Genomic DNA, 16,272 nt, shown 5'->3' with positions numbered 1-16,272 from the left:
TCAGATGTTGAAAACATGTGATTGTGGAGTGAAGCAAACATTGAAATTCTGGACTTCAACCAGGACTTCGCTTTTCATATACAACTGCCTGATTTCAGTACATGATGGATCTCAACTTGCAAATGCCAGAGTACTCATAGCCGGGTGAGGACTGATTTTGCCAGCCTCTGATGACCTCTCAGCAGCCCCAAGTGAGGGCACACTCCTGCTCTGCTGTCTCCCCCACCCCATCGCCACTGCCGCATAGAGGTTGTGCTTTGCAAAACCTTAGCAATTATCAGTGCTGTTCTAAAAGCCTGTGCAACATCTGGAGCAAAGGGTGGCTTCCCTGGGGACAAAAAATCGTGGAAATTTTCCTGTTTGTATTTCTGGAGAACAGGGGGTGAAAATTTTTGTTTGAAACCACAAATTTCAGGGTTGCGGAGCCATAAAGCAACCTTCACTCAGCCCAGGGTCACAGCTTCTGACCCCTCAGGCACAGCACGGCTGCCGGGCCCCTCCGCAGGCTGCGCTCCTGCCCTACAGCGGGGCAGGCAGGGCCCCACCCCGGCCGGGGCCGTCCCACCACGGGCCGCGGCCTCCCGGGAGCGGGCGGCCCTGGACCGGCGCCCGGGGAGGGCCAGGCCCGAGCCGCTGCGAGCCCCGGGGGCCCGACGCGGTGAGTGCCTGGGCACGCCAGGCGCCGGCGAGCCCGCGCCGTGAGGCCGTAGCTGAGGCGGGGCCGGCGCGGCGGCGGGGCCGGGCTGGGGGCGGTGGAGGCCGGGCCGGGCGGCATGATCGGCACTGTGCTCTGCTACGTGCTGCTGCCGGCGGCGCGGCTCCTCCAGGCCCTCCGAGGTAACCCGGCCCCGGGCGGGCGGCGGCGGGGGCACGGGGAGCTGCCGGGGGTGGCCCGGAGGGGCGGGGATGTCCCTCGCCGTCCCCCGCCCTGGCCTGAGGGTGGTGCGGCCCGGCGGCTGGGGTCGGTGCAGCTGCCCCGGAGCTCCCAAGGCTCCGGCTCTAGGCAGATGGGGCGTGGGGCTGCTGGGCCGGGCCGCAGCGGGGAGCTGCGTGTGTGGAGGGAACAGCTGCCGGCTGTTGTGCTGCAGAGGCAGAGTGCACTTTGCGCCGGGGCTCCAGCTCCTGCCGCCAACCTGCTCTCTAGGCTTGGGGAGATGCTTGGAGATAGGCAGCTCAGAGATCTGTGATCCCCCAAGGACCTGCGGGTGACTTCGTGGATGGACTTATGTTTTGTGTGCATCGCTATTTCACTTAGTTTCCCTAGATCCTGCTGCTACTTCACAGTCTGTGATTACTGAGCTCATGTAAAGCCACCTTCCAGCCTGAACCTGTCCCTGGGCCTGTAGCAACTACTGGGCTGGCACCCTGTCTTTTTTCATAGTGAGCAGCGAGCTGACTCCTCTCAAATTCAGCTCCTATTGTGTATTAACAGGCTTTTGCAGGCACTCATCGTGCCTGATCAGGGGCGTGTGGAAACATTACCTTGGTGTGTTGGTGTTTCTGACATTAATGAACTTAATTACAAACTGACAGAGAGGAGTATGGTTCTTAAAGCTCCATTTCTGACACATACAGAAAACTTTGACACAAAAGATATAGTAAAACTATACATGAATGTTGCTGACTCCTCTATGTTACTGCTCTGGCTGACTGACAGGGATGCAGAGAAAAAAGTGATTTGTAATCAACAGTAATTGCTAGTTAACAGTAGGGACAAGTGTCTGTGCAGAATTCATAGTGAAGCGTAAATGCCATCTCTTGTATAGATGCAAGTGAAAAGAATCTCTGTCTTTTTCTACTTTACTGCACAAATATTACCGTATTCAATGTTACATTAAAACAGTATAAAGTGGGGTTTTTTTGCCACATGTCAGTCATCAGGTGATCTGTAATTCTTATCAGGATTTCTTCTGTGCATATACTCTCTCTAATGAGGCATATGTTGGTCCCTATGTGTCTTCATTTTTCATCTCTTAGTAACAGAATGGTTTTTCTTCTACAATGCATTCTTGTGATGTATTTTACTCTCTTAGCTGATTGCTATTTCTTGCTCAGTCCCTGGAATGAAACTTGCTCCAAAAGATGGTCTCTTAGCTTCTTAGCCCATGCACGATCAACTAACTTTTAGAGACTGCCTTTACATATGTTGCTGAGAGCTGATATTTCCACAAGGCCTTTCAGCTTGGCTGACTCTCTGTGCTGCTGCATGAGTTAGAATTGCATTCTCTAGATTTGATAAAGCCATTGCTATTGTATGCAGTTTCAGTGGCTTGGACTAATATGACTGGATTTGGACTGTGGCTTAGCATTCTGGAGGAGGCAGGGGAAGTTATTTAGACTGTAACTTTTTTCCCTCAGAGAAATAATTTGTTTGGGTTACTATACTGAATGGTTGTATTGCACAGAGTTATAGCAAATGTGTTGGAATAAGAAAATAATGAGTAAGAAAGCATTTCTGGCTGTTTGATTTTGATTTTGTTTTTAAATGACAGATGCTTTCTTTACCTATCGAAAGAATGTGCTTCTGGCGAAGAGCCCGTCCACCCAGATAGAAGGTGTCTTTGCTGCAACCAGAGGAAGATCAGTTCCAGAAGAGCAAGAAGCCCTTCTCCAGCAGTGGCTGGAGGAAGGAGCAGGGAATTTGCCAGCCAGTGAGAGTGTTCCAACAGTGAGGAAAGTATCAGTTACACTCACTAGTGACTGGTTAGAAGGTTCAGAACTATTGATGTCCAGCCTCAGTGACCTGAATACGTCTCCGGAACTCACCCAGTGTACTGATCAGCAGCACTTGGAGCTAAATGCCTTGGCTTCTTCAGACCTGCAGGATCATGCAGTGGCTGAACTGGCCAGATTACCATCCGAGGAAACAGTGACTGTAGCAGGCAGTGCTCCTTGGGCAGCTGTGGTCCCACAGACAGATCACCAGACATCTGGCTGTGCTGGTATCAATGTGGAGGTGCTGAATGATGACCCAGCTGTGCTGGCCTGGAGTTTAGCATGTGATGCAGAGGCAGTGCCACCAGTGCTCCCAGCCCAGCCCATTCAGGAAGCGGTGCCATTTTATCCTGTCTCATCGGAGGTGCCCTACCATGGTCAGTGATGGCTCTTAATCTAATGTTTAGTTTGGGATTGGCATTTGTAGTGAATGTGGTCAGGTTATTGTGTTTGGGCTTGCTGTCAGCAAGACATTGGTTGCCCCTGCAGAGTTGACAGGATCTGCTAGTGAAAACTGTAAAGTGAGTTTTTGCTGAGGAGGGCTGGTCACAGCTAGTGGTTTCTGTGCTGTGAGACTGTCAGATCTGAATATCAATATATGTTCCTTACTGTTCTCAAATGCTGGCTTTGTACTCTAGGAAGCACTGAAAAGTGGGTCTGGTGTTTCAGTATGCTTGACTCTGGTCATGTGTTATGCCATCCCTACAGATAACTATCCATAGATATCCAGAAAGAGCACCTGAAAACCAGAGTGGGTGTGGGTTTGCTCAGAGGCTAGAGTGCCCTAGCTTGGGGAATGAGAATGGCTGTTCTCTGGGTCCCAGGGGAACCAAAGTATCAGCAAGGTACCCAGTGCAGCTGTAACTTTGCTTTTTGTCTCTTGCATATAGAGATCTTATGGAGAGACTGGGAGGATCTTTCTGTCCAGCCCTGTGTCTTAGAGCAGGTCTCAAAAAACACTCCCCTCTTTGAATTTCGAGTCATGTCTTACAACATCCTTGCCCAGGACCTGGTGGAGCAGGGCTTTGATCTCTATGTACACTGTCATCCAGACATCCTGAACTGGAACTACCGCCTTCCAAACCTTTTGCAGGAGATTCAGCATTGGGATCCTGATGTAAGTATGACTAAGCCCTCTCTACATCAGTGTCACCAGAATTTGAATTCCTTGTTTGATCTAACAGTATTAAGAAAAGAAAAAGATGGGGGCAAGTCCTAGGAAGATACTGCCTGCTTGGTAACTGGACACTGATTGGTCTGAGAATGTGGACTTTCACAGACTGTGTTTTTGGTGTATGTCTTGCTTTGATTGTAGAAACTAGTCATACTTTGATAGCAGGGCTTAACTTTTATAAACAGCAGAAGTAGAGGAAGAAGGACCTGTCTTCTAAGGCAGTACAGGAGGGGAAGCCTGCATAGAAGAGGACTCCATGAATTTCTTATTCTTTGAGTCCTCTCTATGGGATGAAGGATCTTTTATCTCATTGCTGAAAAACTGAATGATATGCTACTGTGACCCAGAAAGTTACTGCTTTTCATCTGGAAAGTACAGATGAAGTGATGACATTTCTGTTTGGAGGGTTGGTGTGTGAATGCACTTTTCCACTTTCTTCCTTCCACAAAATAAGGTAACTAGCAAATACTTGTGGAGCAAGTGAGGTCTCTGCCTTCCTTCCAGGTTCTGTGTCTCCAGGAGGTGCAAGAGAACCATTACTGGGAGCAACTGGAACCAACATTCAAGGAGATGGGTATGTCCTGCTTTTGTGGGTCTGTACATCCAGCTCATGGAACTGGCCAAGCAGTGCTTCCTGCTTAACATCTTCTATACACTCAGTTTCAAGAGACCTCTTCCTGTTTGCCAGGTGGCTGCTGGCCCTACTTCTGAGCTATCTGCCTAGACCTTTGTCCTTTCTTTTGCAATTGATGTCTCTGAGTTGAAAGATCAGAGTAACAAAACAGAGGGCCCTAGAAGGACAAGGAGAGAGAAAATACCCCCAATAATTAATAATAAAGGGTGGTTATTGGAAAAGAATTGGGTATATTGCTGTATCCAAATGTAGTAGGAACCTTTTCTATACAGACTTGCTGAGCCTGAAGTAGTGAGTGGATAAACCTTTTAATAGGTGATGGTTTCTTTTCAGGCTTTGCTTGCTTCTATAAACGGAGAACCGGGACGAAGACAGATGGATGTGCAGTGTGCTATAAGCGCAGCAGGTTCCAGCTGATCAGTCTCAGCCCCATAGAATACTTCCGACCTGGCCTGGACATCCTCAACCGGGATAATGTGGGCTTAGTGCTGCTGCTGCAGCCTGTGCTCCCAGAAGGTCTAGGTCTGAATGCAGTCAGTCCTTTGTGTGTGGCCAACACTCATGTGTTGTTCAATCCCCGTCGAGGAGATATCAAACTGGCCCAGGTGGCATTGCTGCTAGCAGAGATTGACAAAATTGCAAGAACTACTGAAGGCAGCTACTATCCTGTCATCTTGTGTGGAGACCTGAACTCTGTACCTGATTCTCCACTCTACAAATTCATCCGGAATGGTGAACTTTCCTACCATGGGATGCCAGCCTGGAAGGTAGTTGCCAGCCAGAATTGGGATTGGATAGCTCTTTATTGTCTGCTGCTAGAGAAATGCATGGCTGCATTCTTCCTCTTGTGAGGAAATAGTCTTAATACTGAATTGAATTATTCAGCAGTCTTCCCCAGTGTCTCCAGCGCTGCAGGGGAAAGAAACGGACAAGTGCGTGCATGTTGTTTCCATCACTGCTCTTCTGGTTTCTCTTGAGGCACACTTGTGATAATAGATCACTTAATATAAAGTCTTTTTTTTTCTTTTCCTGTGGAATTTTTGTTCCTGTGTGTCTGGAAGTGTAGGGAAATGCAACTCCACCAAGACTTACTAAAATTTTTTGTTCTAAAAAAGTTCAAAGTGGGTCTCTTGTGGTTGTCTTACTGTGTGTCTGTGATCAAATATATGGTTATCATTCAAGTTAAATCATCACTTCAATAAGATACCTGTAAAGTATCTTGTCAGGTGACTTTTAGCTAATTATATCTGTCCCCTACAGCTGAAGGTTTACTATATCTTTACCATACTCTGAATAGCTTAGCTCATGCCTTTCTAAGAGAGCATTCTCCTGTCTTGCTCCTGGCAAGTGTATATATGTACATTGTCTATAGCTTTCACATCTGCTGTCTGTCACTGATGGTTGCTCTCCTTTCCTGGCCTTCTTGCAGGTGTCTGGTCAGGAAGACTTTTCCCAGCAATTGTATTCACGAAAGCTGCTGGCCCCACTGTGGCCAAGCTCACTGGGTGTAACAGACAAGTGCCAGTATGTCACCCTGTGCCAGCCAAAGAAACCTGGTGAGCTCCAGTATTCACTGACAATATGAGTTTGCTGAAGATGGGCAGTTTGTGGGCCTTGATGTCTCTCTGAGTAGCTTGGGCATGTGCTGCATGAGGAACTTGACAAAGATTCTCTCCTTCTACTTTGTATATGAGTTAAATACAATTTTTTCCAGAACCTATTGGATTTCTGCCATTTTCTTTCCCTAGTGAGGAGCAGAATGTCCCTCTACCAGTAACACTTGCTCTATGTCTCTTTTATATTCCCAGACTTACACTTTTGTGCAGTTGTAAACTATGTTCAGCAGGCATTGCTTTAATCTCCGGGTGTTTGGGGTGTAGTTTTGAATAGTATTTGCAAACCACTGTAAAGAAATCATTCCTAAGATCCAGTTACAATCATGTCTGTTCTCTGCATCCATTGAGAGGATTAAAAAAATGGAGCCCACACAAAATAGCTTTTGTTGAAATTGTGAATGTAGAACTTGTATTCAGCCTGATCTCCAGAAATGTTTTTCTCAGCAGACATTTCCTGGAGTTGCACACTAACTGATCTGCTTGAAAGTCCCTTGAACTTTTGGTGTCTCAGAGAGGACATTCTTACTTTGTGCTGACAATGACTGTTGCATCTGAGGGATAGGAATAGGTGTGCTCTGTTCTTCTACTTTTACACATCTGTTCTACATGTAGGTTATCAGGTGATTTCTAGTCACATGGTATCAGAGTGCTTGGGAACAAACAAAAGCCTCTCAAACTAAAGAGCTCTAAGAGGCCCAAAGGTCTGAAATATAGGTAGGTGTTCCCTGGAGGTATGACTTTGCTGCAGTTACTTTCTTCTTTTAATTTGTGCTTTTCTCTGCAGGGAGACGCGAATACAGCCGGGACTTCCTGCTGCAGTTCCGCTTTTGTGATGCTGCCTGTGAACGACCGCCGGAGCTGGTGCTCCTGGAAGGTGTGACAGATGCTAAACCAGGTATTAACGGGAGACTTTGCAACTTGTCACTCTCCTCGCTCAGTGGAGCCTTTCTTCTGAGGACAGACTGAGAGAGTTTGGACTGGAGAAGAGAAGGCTCCACTGAGGCCTCATTGTGGCCTTCTAGTACTAAAAGTGGGCTAATAAAAAAATGAGGGAGAGTGACTATTTACACAAGCATATAGTGATGGGACAAGGGGAATGGTTTTAAATTTCCTAAAATTCTCTACACAGAGGGTAGTAAGGCACTGGGCCAGGTTGCCCTGAGAAGTTGTGGATGCCACACCCCTGGAAAATGTTCAAGGCCAGGTTGTATGGGGCCCTGGGCAGCCTGATACAGTGGGTGACATATTTACCCATGGGATGGAGGGATGGAACTAGATGATCTTTAAGACTTCTTCCAGCCCAGACCATTCTGTAACTGTATGATTCTATGATTTCAAGGAAAACATGAGGTGGAGGTAATGCCTGGTGAGAAAAGGGAAAGGCAGAAGGGTGCCTTCTGTGACCATGATTAGATTTCATGAGAGCTCAGAGAAGTACGCTTTCCTCCCTCATACACACTGACTGTGTTCCTTGAGATGCACTGATATTCAGCTTCTTGAAGCTCTTTCTTCTAAACTTTTAAGCTGAAACAGATATGTATATTTCTTTTTTCTGCTTCAAGACTTTGGTGGCAGAGAACAACCTGAAGACTGTAATGATACACGATGGTCCCAAAAGAGATGTCTCTGGAAGCTGGTACCCAGTAGACATTCCTGCACCTCTGGGCCTTGTGGCATGGCTAGTTCTGCTTTCTCCATTTCTGTTCTGCCTTTCTAGACACCCTTTGAGTAAGCTGTAGGCTAAGACAAGCAAACTTTCTTTTGAGAGCAAATGTTGAAATACCCTGGACTTTGGTAATATTGAATGCTTTAAGGACATGTACTCAGCAGGACAGAATATGAGTTCTCAGTTGTTTGCACTGATCTGCTCTAGAGATGTTCCTGTTAGTCTTACAGCTTGTGTTTTCTCTGCATATTTTCCTTTATGATATTCATGACTCCAAGCTATCTGCTCTTCTTGGGCAAAAAGATTCATTTGGTTTCAGGAGAAGCTTCTCAGACTTGGGATGAGCAGCCTGTTCTGGGATCTGTGTAGGTCTGGCTGGAATCTCTTTTCTCCTTTGCAGACCGCCCTGCACACTGGCCCAAGCCTGCTGCCACAGTGAAAGACCCAGATCCTCAGCCATTCGTCCCAAGGTAACTTGGTGCACCTTCAATGACCACAGTCTTCAAACTCAGCCTTGTTTTCCTGAAAATCTGCCTGAAGGAAAGGCTGAAGTAAATGTGAGGGTGAAAGAGGGTAAGGAGGGCTATCTGGAAGAGCTAGGTCCACCCAGGATTGTCCCAGCAGCAGGATGCTGTTCTGTCAGCTTTATGTTGGTGAGATTGAGAATGAAGGGCATAGGCATATACAGGACTGGGTATTGAAGGCAAAGGAAATTCAGAGTCTGTCTTGCTTTGGAGCAAGTGGAGCGAATAGTTCTGAAAGATTTTATGTGCTCATAAAATAGGAATAGTTCAGACAGTTGCATCAGCAAGGGAACATTCAGCTGTGACTGCAGTACCAAAAAGGCATAATTCTCTTTCCTTTCTTGGTGACTGTTTGTGTGCAGGTGTTCAGGTGTTATCCAGCATGGCCTCAACCTGACCTCTGTCTACAGCCACTTCTTGCCACAGAGGGGACGCCCAGAGGTCACAACAATGCCCATGGGGCTTGGAGCCACTGTTGATTACATTTTCTACTCAGCAGAGCCTGTGGAGAACAAGGCGGGTGAGTGTGGCAGTGCAGGGCTTATCCCTGTGACATTGGAAGAGGACTGTGAGACAGGCCAGATGGGCAGTGCATTTCATTAGCTGGTGGATCTACAGGATCTGTCTTTGAAATAATACACAAGGTGGAAGTAATATTTGCTCATGTACCATGAGAAGACACTGTTTTATCTTTGCTGTGAAAAAAATGAGGCTGCTTATGTTCGTGTAGACTTTTGAGGAAGCTAGAACAGAATAGATTCTTTTCTTCTGTATAAATATCTTACTTGTGCTCCTGATAACAGGCAGTGCTGGGTCCTGAGTTCAAGGCTTGGAGTTCTGGTCAGTCTGAGACGACATGCTTGCTGTTCTTGGAAGGAGGTGACTTTGATTCTTTTACAGTGGCACCTTCTCTCTGTTGCCTGAAACAGGAGTTTTGTTCATGAACGACTGCATGTAAATGCATCCAGGAACTCTCTTGGAGCTGATTTGGGTCATGTCAGAATCAAGTTTGGGGAACCAGTTAGGAATGAAGAGATTAATTCCTCCTCAGGGGAGAATCTGAAGCTATTGCTAGGCCACAGTTCAAGAAAGGAACTTTTCATGTAAGCAGCTACCTGGTGAATTTAGTGTATTCTTGCTTCCTATGCCTGCAAGTATATGAAACCATGAACAGCAGTATTGTAGGGTACTCTCTGCTTTCACATCTAGGCTCAAGGGTGCATGTAGTGTTTGTGCAGGCAGTCTTCATTTATCAGGGAAAGAACGGGAGAGGATTGACAAGCATCCCTCTGTGAGTGTGTAGAGTTAATCTGTGGTGCCAGTCTCTGGTTGATGTTTCTTCCCATTTTCTTTGTCAGGTCGCAGGCTGTACAAGGACGGAGCCCTGAAGCTGCTTGGCCGTCTTTCTCTTCTCTCTGAAGATGTCCTCTTGATGGCAAATGGCTTACCAAATCCTTTTTGTTCATCTGATCATCTCTGCCTGCTGGCTAGCTTTGGCTTGGAGATCTCCAGCCTCAGAGAGAGTTAGTGTTGGTTCCCTTTCCCTAAAGAAAAGTTCTGAATACAGCAGTTGAGCCTCTGGATTGCACAACCTGCTTGCAAGAAAACCCTTTTCCTTGTCATGCCCTAAAAGTCCTTTTATCCCCTCACACCCTCACTAAATGCAGGGATGGGAGAGTTGGAGCACTTTTTGCATTGGTATTTTCTGCATCTCTGCAAACCTGAGCTGTGTTCCCAGTGGGCTGATAGGTGTATTCAGGCATTAGCATCTCTTTAAGAGATCCTTGTTCCACTGCCTTGGTTAGCAGGTGTTTTTGTGCTGCAGGAACCAACATAACACCCATGATTAATTGTCCCTTTGTAAGATTTTCAAGGAGCTGGAAAAGAGAGGAGCAATGCTATATCTGCTTTTGGTTAGTTTAATTGCTACCAAGGAGCATGGAATGTGTATGCTAATACTCTTTTACACCAAAACAAATTCTTTTCGTTCTTTTAATTTCTCAGTAATAGTTCAGTACTTTCAGGGCTAGTTGTTGTGTTGCCTTTTAGATTGGATCTGCTAACTGCTTAGAAATGTCTTTTACTTAATAATCTGTAAGGTCTGACTTGCTGACAGAAGGGTTTGTGTGGTGTAACAGTTTCTACAAGAAACTGCTTGCTGTGACTAATGGACCAGGGAATGGGATTGCCAGGAATGGAACCAGTGGTTCTACAGAGCCACTCACAGCAGCTCTTTCAGCTGCAGCAAAAGCCTAGAAGCCTTGGGGAAGGCTTCCTTCCTTTCTAGCAGTCTCAGAATGGTACCTAATATGTCATTTTTAGCAAAAATATTTAGGGACCTCGCAGTGAATATCCTGTGGAAAAAATTACCCTGTAAGGCATGATAACCCCAGAAGGCTATAACTCTGGTTGTCCCAAAAGAGAGATGAAGATGGAAGGCATGTGAGAGTCAGCAGAGCCATCAGATGGAAGAGCTGGTCTTGTCACTTGCCCTGTTCTTTGTGCACTCCCTATTGCAGTCAGCCTGCCAGGGGTCAATAGCCAACCTGTAGTATCCATCTCCTGCGCCAGACTGAAGTCCATGCTGCATCCTTCTGCACCCAGCCATGTTTAGGTGTAGATAGAACCCTTAGGATCAACTCCTGACTCTTGACATGCATTGGGAGGATGGGGAGGGTTGTGTAACTTGGAGCCAGACTGCAGTCTCTTGGATCCCAGTGTACCTTTGGTGTCCTGCTTTTTGTCCAGTACAAAAGCAGTTGAGCTGTACCTGTTCCTAGAGTAAATTCCCCAGTTCAACCTGACATTTGGTGCTCAGTTTTTCCCTAAGAGATGAAACCAGTCTTGGCAGAAACCAATATTGGCAGAAACATTATGAATCCTCTGTTCACAAACAAGGCAGGAAATCCAGTCCCACCTCAGGTTTTTGCAGGAAGGTGCAGGAGATTTGAAACATTGTTTGTTCTTCATGCTCTATATTGAGGGACTTTGATATTTTAAATGTTACTTTCCTTAATGAAAAATAAAATACTGTAATCTAAGAAAATACCACAAAGTAACTGTGGCACCTTGTATTTCTGGCTGCTGAACCTCTGAAGACTTTCTGGACAAGGTTTTGCTGGCTGCAAGGTTTTGCTGGCTGCAAAGAGGGCAAATTGACTACACAAGAAAGTAATGAGGGTTGAAGAGAGGGAAGAAATGAGCCAAGACATCCCTAAATCCCAGAGGTGGCTTCTTTGGCATTGGGCTCGCCTTGCTCCTTCCATCCCCTACCTCCCCCCCGAAAGATTTGCATTCAGGAACCCTTGCCCTCCTCCCTAAGAAAGGAATACTGCTGATCTTTTACAGCTCACTTCTGTAAACTACAAAAACAAGGTGTGTGGGGGGGTAGGGAGTTACGTTCTGTGCCCTTGTGAGCATGTAGGGGCTGCATATTCCCCTCTTGCCCTGCCAGATGGTGTGGTATTTGTCTGGTGATGTGTGGATGGCTTTTGCTACCATTTGTGAGTTTCTGTAAGTGAACAGCAGTCTTGGGGGAGTGTGAATAATTTTGCCCTTAGGTAATAGATCTGGCATGGCACTGGTACATGGGGGGATGGATGGATGCAGAGATGTGCATTTATATGACTATGTTTATTTCACAGTTTGAATGATTTCTGCAAGTACTCTGACTTTGTAAGTAGTTGTATTTATAAAGGGAGGGAAGAAAAGGGTGAACTGAGAGCTTTGTTTTCTATCTGGCTCAAAAAGGTTGCCAGAAGGCAGCCTGGTTGCACATGACTCCCTCCTGCTGTTAACATTGTAATAGGAACCTTAGAAGACACTAAAGGTTTAACAGCAACCAACCAAAAGCACCACAAAAAATTTTGTGACACATAGTGTTGGCACTTAGAACTTTAGCTATCCTGAGTCTGAGGTCAATTGGTGAGGAGGGGTGTGTGTGTGTGTGTATGTATGAAAGCTGCCCATAAGAGAGCCAGACTCAGCTCCAGCTCTCTTGAGACCCATAAGGTGTGCACCATACACCAGCAGATGAACTGGTTGCACCTGCACTGCCTGAAGCACCCTGCCAGTCCTGTGATACAACTCAGGTGGAGGACCTGTGTTCCAGTATCACAAGTGCTCTTTCCATTTTATGTAAACCAAAACCTTGACTTGTGGGCAAATTGCATGGAAGCATCTCAGGGAGCTTTTAAGGTTACAGCTATATTTTGCTGGAAAATCTAATGTTGCACAGGTCAAACTAATGCTTTTTCTTTCCATGCATGAAATAATGTGGTATGCACTTGGAATTGTTAAGTTTTTGAACACTGGAGATCGAGTCATGTGCAGAGAAACACCAGGACAATGCCTACTAGTCCCCTTATTCTTCTTTCTGGAGGTTATAGTGTTCCCAGGGTGACTTGCAGCTCTCAAAGCCCTGGCTTACTCATGATTTGTTGGGCACTCATAGCTGAAACTATGGCAGAAATACAGGACCATGGCTAGTGACTGTATAGAGACACAAAGGCAGAGTTGAAAACTTCATCTCTGTGTTTATTTTGACCACTGTCACAGGAGCTCTGGTATGGACTCTTATGGACGTGGTCTGTTTCAGGAAAATAAAAACCCCTGTGTTCTAGAGCAATTTGGAGTTAATATCAAATGGATCTGGAGACCTGTGAGTGCCTCTTGACTGTGTGGGATTATAGGAGAGGTTTGGAGGTGGGGTTGGTAGAAAGTTCCGAACTGTAAAATTGCAACCAGCATATAGTTGTTGGGAGAAAAATAATGTGTTTTGTGATGCTTTAAGGATAGCACCCACACATACAATCAGAGCCTGTGGTAATGAGCATTGTAATGGGATGCAGAACTGAGATTCCAGATGTAGCTCTTAAAACTGTTTCTGGACCTAAATGCATGATGAGTTTTCATTAACACAACTTTCTGATGAATTACAGAAGGATCTGTAAATGGTTATGAAAGTAGAACAGCAGTATCTGCAATGCTCAGAAAGGGAAGGTGTCACAGAGGTAATTACCAGCTACATGACCTTAGTAGTGATGTAGAGTTCAGGGAGACTGGTGCTTAGGGGAAGTGATGCCAGAGACTGCTGGCAGTGTGTGTACATTCCCTCTTAGCAGCCTCCTAAGCTGCAGGAGCATGCAGCTGTTGAGACAATCAAGTATTTCACTAAGTATCTTTACTAAAAAACAGTTTAATTTGCACCACAGCTGCTAGGCTGTATTTAGTTATTCTATTTAGATAGAAGTTGGACTTCCTTCATTTTCTCAGTTTTAAGTTCAGTGCTTCAGGAGGTTGCCCTTCATAACCAGTTTCCCCAATTACATGGGATGGGAGGAGTGGTAAACAATATAATTGCTCTATCTTCTTTCCTCTTCGTAATAAATGAAACTTGGCTGCTGTTTGAGGTCTTCTTTCTCCATGCCTTTTTCTTATGAGCTATCTCTCCAGCAGCTGTTTTCCCATGACTACTCTATCCAGTTATCTTTCTGAGTTACTGATGTTTATTTTTTCTGCAGCTGTATTTCTTCAGTTAAAAGTCATGGGTGCAATTCTCTAGGGCTAAGTGTTATTATAAATGCAACATATAAATGGTGTCAAGATGTAAGATAGTGGGTTTCCTCAGCCCTGAAAAATTAAGTGGGAGGATTGGGAGCTCTGGAACCAACACATAGGTGGGAGTAATACTTGTTATATAAAACAACAAAACTGGAGTTTCAGATTTATTGTTAGTGCTCTGTACGCCACCTGCTTTGTGAAGGCAGAGCTCTGAAATATACTTGACCTTAGTTTGTCTGCTCTGAGGAGTCTCCAAGAGGTCGTAAGAAGTTCAGCATCTCAGCAGATCAAGGTATGAGTCCTGCTCTTAACGATGTGTTGATGATGGTGTTGGCAAACAGTCTGCAAAGCAGGGTGTTGCTGCAGTCCAATAACTGCTCCCAATGCCACCACCTCAGTATTGAAGATTTATTGGATATACTGTTTAGATATTTGCAGACATATCCATGGGTCATCCAAATGAACCCTTTTGTTGCTTACCTCAAGGGGGAGCACACAAGCCTTAGTGGGATACCATCTCCTTTCAGGCTTCCTGTTGTGCAGACTAATTGCTGGCTGTGACCTGCTTCTTACCAGACTGTAGCTGCCTGGCCTGTAGTGCTTCCCATAGCACTGTCATGCTGAAATGCACAAGCTGAATTGAATATTCTGCGTTGTGTTTCTAACCATGATACTGAGTTTCTGAAGGGAACTCACCTGTTGCAATGATAACCAGGATGACAGATTAAACAGCTGGCATGCCTGTAACTCCTTTTGTCAGCTGTAAGTGTTTGGCATCCCCTGTCAAGACAAGTTGTCCTCCTGCTTCCACTGAAAATGTCATTCTAGTCTTGAAGCTATTTTTCTATTTATTTATTTTAAAATTTATTTATTTTCTTTCAGATTTAGACTGTACATTCTGTGCTCTTGTATAATAGCTGGAAAATTTTTTTATAACTTTGATAAGACAAACACAGCAGCTTTCAAGGTCCAAGTCTGGCAAATGGGAGGACTAAGCTAGACACTGGCTTATGCTACAACAAAAGATGTATTTGTTCCATCCAGTCTTTAATTTCTATACACCAGAAAAAGAACAAAAAAAACCCCCCACCAAACCAAAGACCAAAAAACCACCAAAAAACAAAACCCAAAAAACCCTTGGCTTCAGACCTTAGCAATTTTATTCAGTTTTTTGTTATTTTCTTTCTGGATGCAAAGCCCTATATTTATTCTATATATTTAGTTATTGGCCAGTGCCTGGAGCTGCTCTTGAACTGGGAGTAGATGAATGCAGTAGTTATTCTATAGTTATTTCTCTCCTCCTTTCCTCCCTTAAAATGAGGTTAGAGATAAGATAGCACTCCCTCTTTGCCAAAATAAAAATATAATCCAGGAAAACAAACCTGGTTGAGTTAACTTAATTCTGTAATGGCCTGCTATCCACAGCATGTCATATGCCTTTGCGTGCCATAGTCCTGCAGTTGCTGCATGAATGGTGCTCTTAAGGCTCAGTGGATGAATTTCTGTGTGCTTTTAGACATGTGAGAACCTTAAGTCTTGGGCCTCTCAGTGTAAAAACTGACAGGGTGTGGTTTTTTTGTTTCTTGGGGTTCATAATTTATTTTCTGCTTCAACATATTGTTTACCCTTCCCACAAGAAAGATTTTCCACTTAAGGTCCAAGCAGCATAATCTCTGACTGACTTGAAAACTAAAACTGCAGGAACAACCAGTCACAGGGGAAAAGCCTGATGTAAGAGGGAGCAGAAAGTCTGTGGCTGCCTCACTGTTTTGCTGTTCTCACTCCACCCTGATCTATACATCCATGGGGGATATAGGAGTTACCTGATTTAAAACAAAATCTATAAGGCATGGAGCAGAGGGTGTTTTCAAGCAAGCATCTGAAGTAGATGCTTAGAACTGTGCAATTGCTTTCCTTCAGGGCAGAAGCAGTTCATGTAATTAACTTGGCTAAGATGGACTATTGCATGCGCCTTTCTCTTTGGAATAACAGGTCAGAGAATGTTTATTCCTTTCCTATACACACTGTAGGCTTGCCTACATACTGGCCTTGGTCCCAGCTATTACTCATTTCCCTAGAGAGAAGCGGTATGTTATGCCTGAAAGATGATAGCCTGAATAAAGTTGGATCCCCTTGCTGGGGATCCTTGCACTGAATCTTGCAGCTGACTGTCCTTTATTAACCCAGCATTTGTCTTGAGAAGTCCTGGTGAGGTCATTAGTCTGGAAGGTCACTAAGCAGACTTTGAGGAGAATTGCTTTCCAGGCCCGGAAGGGAGACTGAATTGTACATTGACAAGTTGAGCAGTGCAAGAAGAGGTTTGTATTAACACTTACGGCATTGTTTGGTACAGTATTGTAAGAGTGAAATTTTTGATGCTG

General features: G+C 45.2%; 1 protein-coding gene across 2 annotated transcripts; it reads left to right on the top strand.

Moving 5' to 3' along the window:
- The first annotated feature begins 523 nt into the window (after positions 1-523).
- ANGEL1 (angel homolog 1) lies at positions 524-11,388 on the top strand. 2 transcript variants are annotated; one of them, XM_054634206.2, is made up of 10 exons: positions 524-658; positions 2,493-3,092; positions 3,606-3,832; positions 4,394-4,463; positions 4,857-5,290; positions 5,953-6,079; positions 6,924-7,034; positions 8,206-8,275; positions 8,692-8,849; positions 9,688-11,388. In XM_054634206.2, the coding sequence occupies exons 2-10, from the start codon at positions 2,726-2,728 to the stop codon at positions 9,855-9,857; spliced, it is 1,734 nt and encodes a 577-aa protein (XP_054490181.1). In that variant the 5' UTR covers positions 524-658; positions 2,493-2,725; the 3' UTR covers positions 9,858-11,388. The 2 variants fall into 2 exon arrangements, with proteins under 2 accessions (XP_054490181.1, XP_054490178.1); XM_054634203.2 differs by lacking the exon at positions 524-658 and adding an exon at positions 688-837.
- Positions 11,389-16,272: the final 4,884 nt, after the last annotated feature.

The sequence above is a fragment of the Agelaius phoeniceus genome, chromosome 6 (assembly GCF_051311805.1).
Source record: "Agelaius phoeniceus isolate bAgePho1 chromosome 6, bAgePho1.hap1, whole genome shotgun sequence".
Classification (NCBI taxonomy): Eukaryota; Metazoa; Chordata; class Aves; order Passeriformes; family Icteridae; genus Agelaius; species Agelaius phoeniceus.
This window is presented reverse-complemented; position numbering and strand designations above follow the sequence as displayed.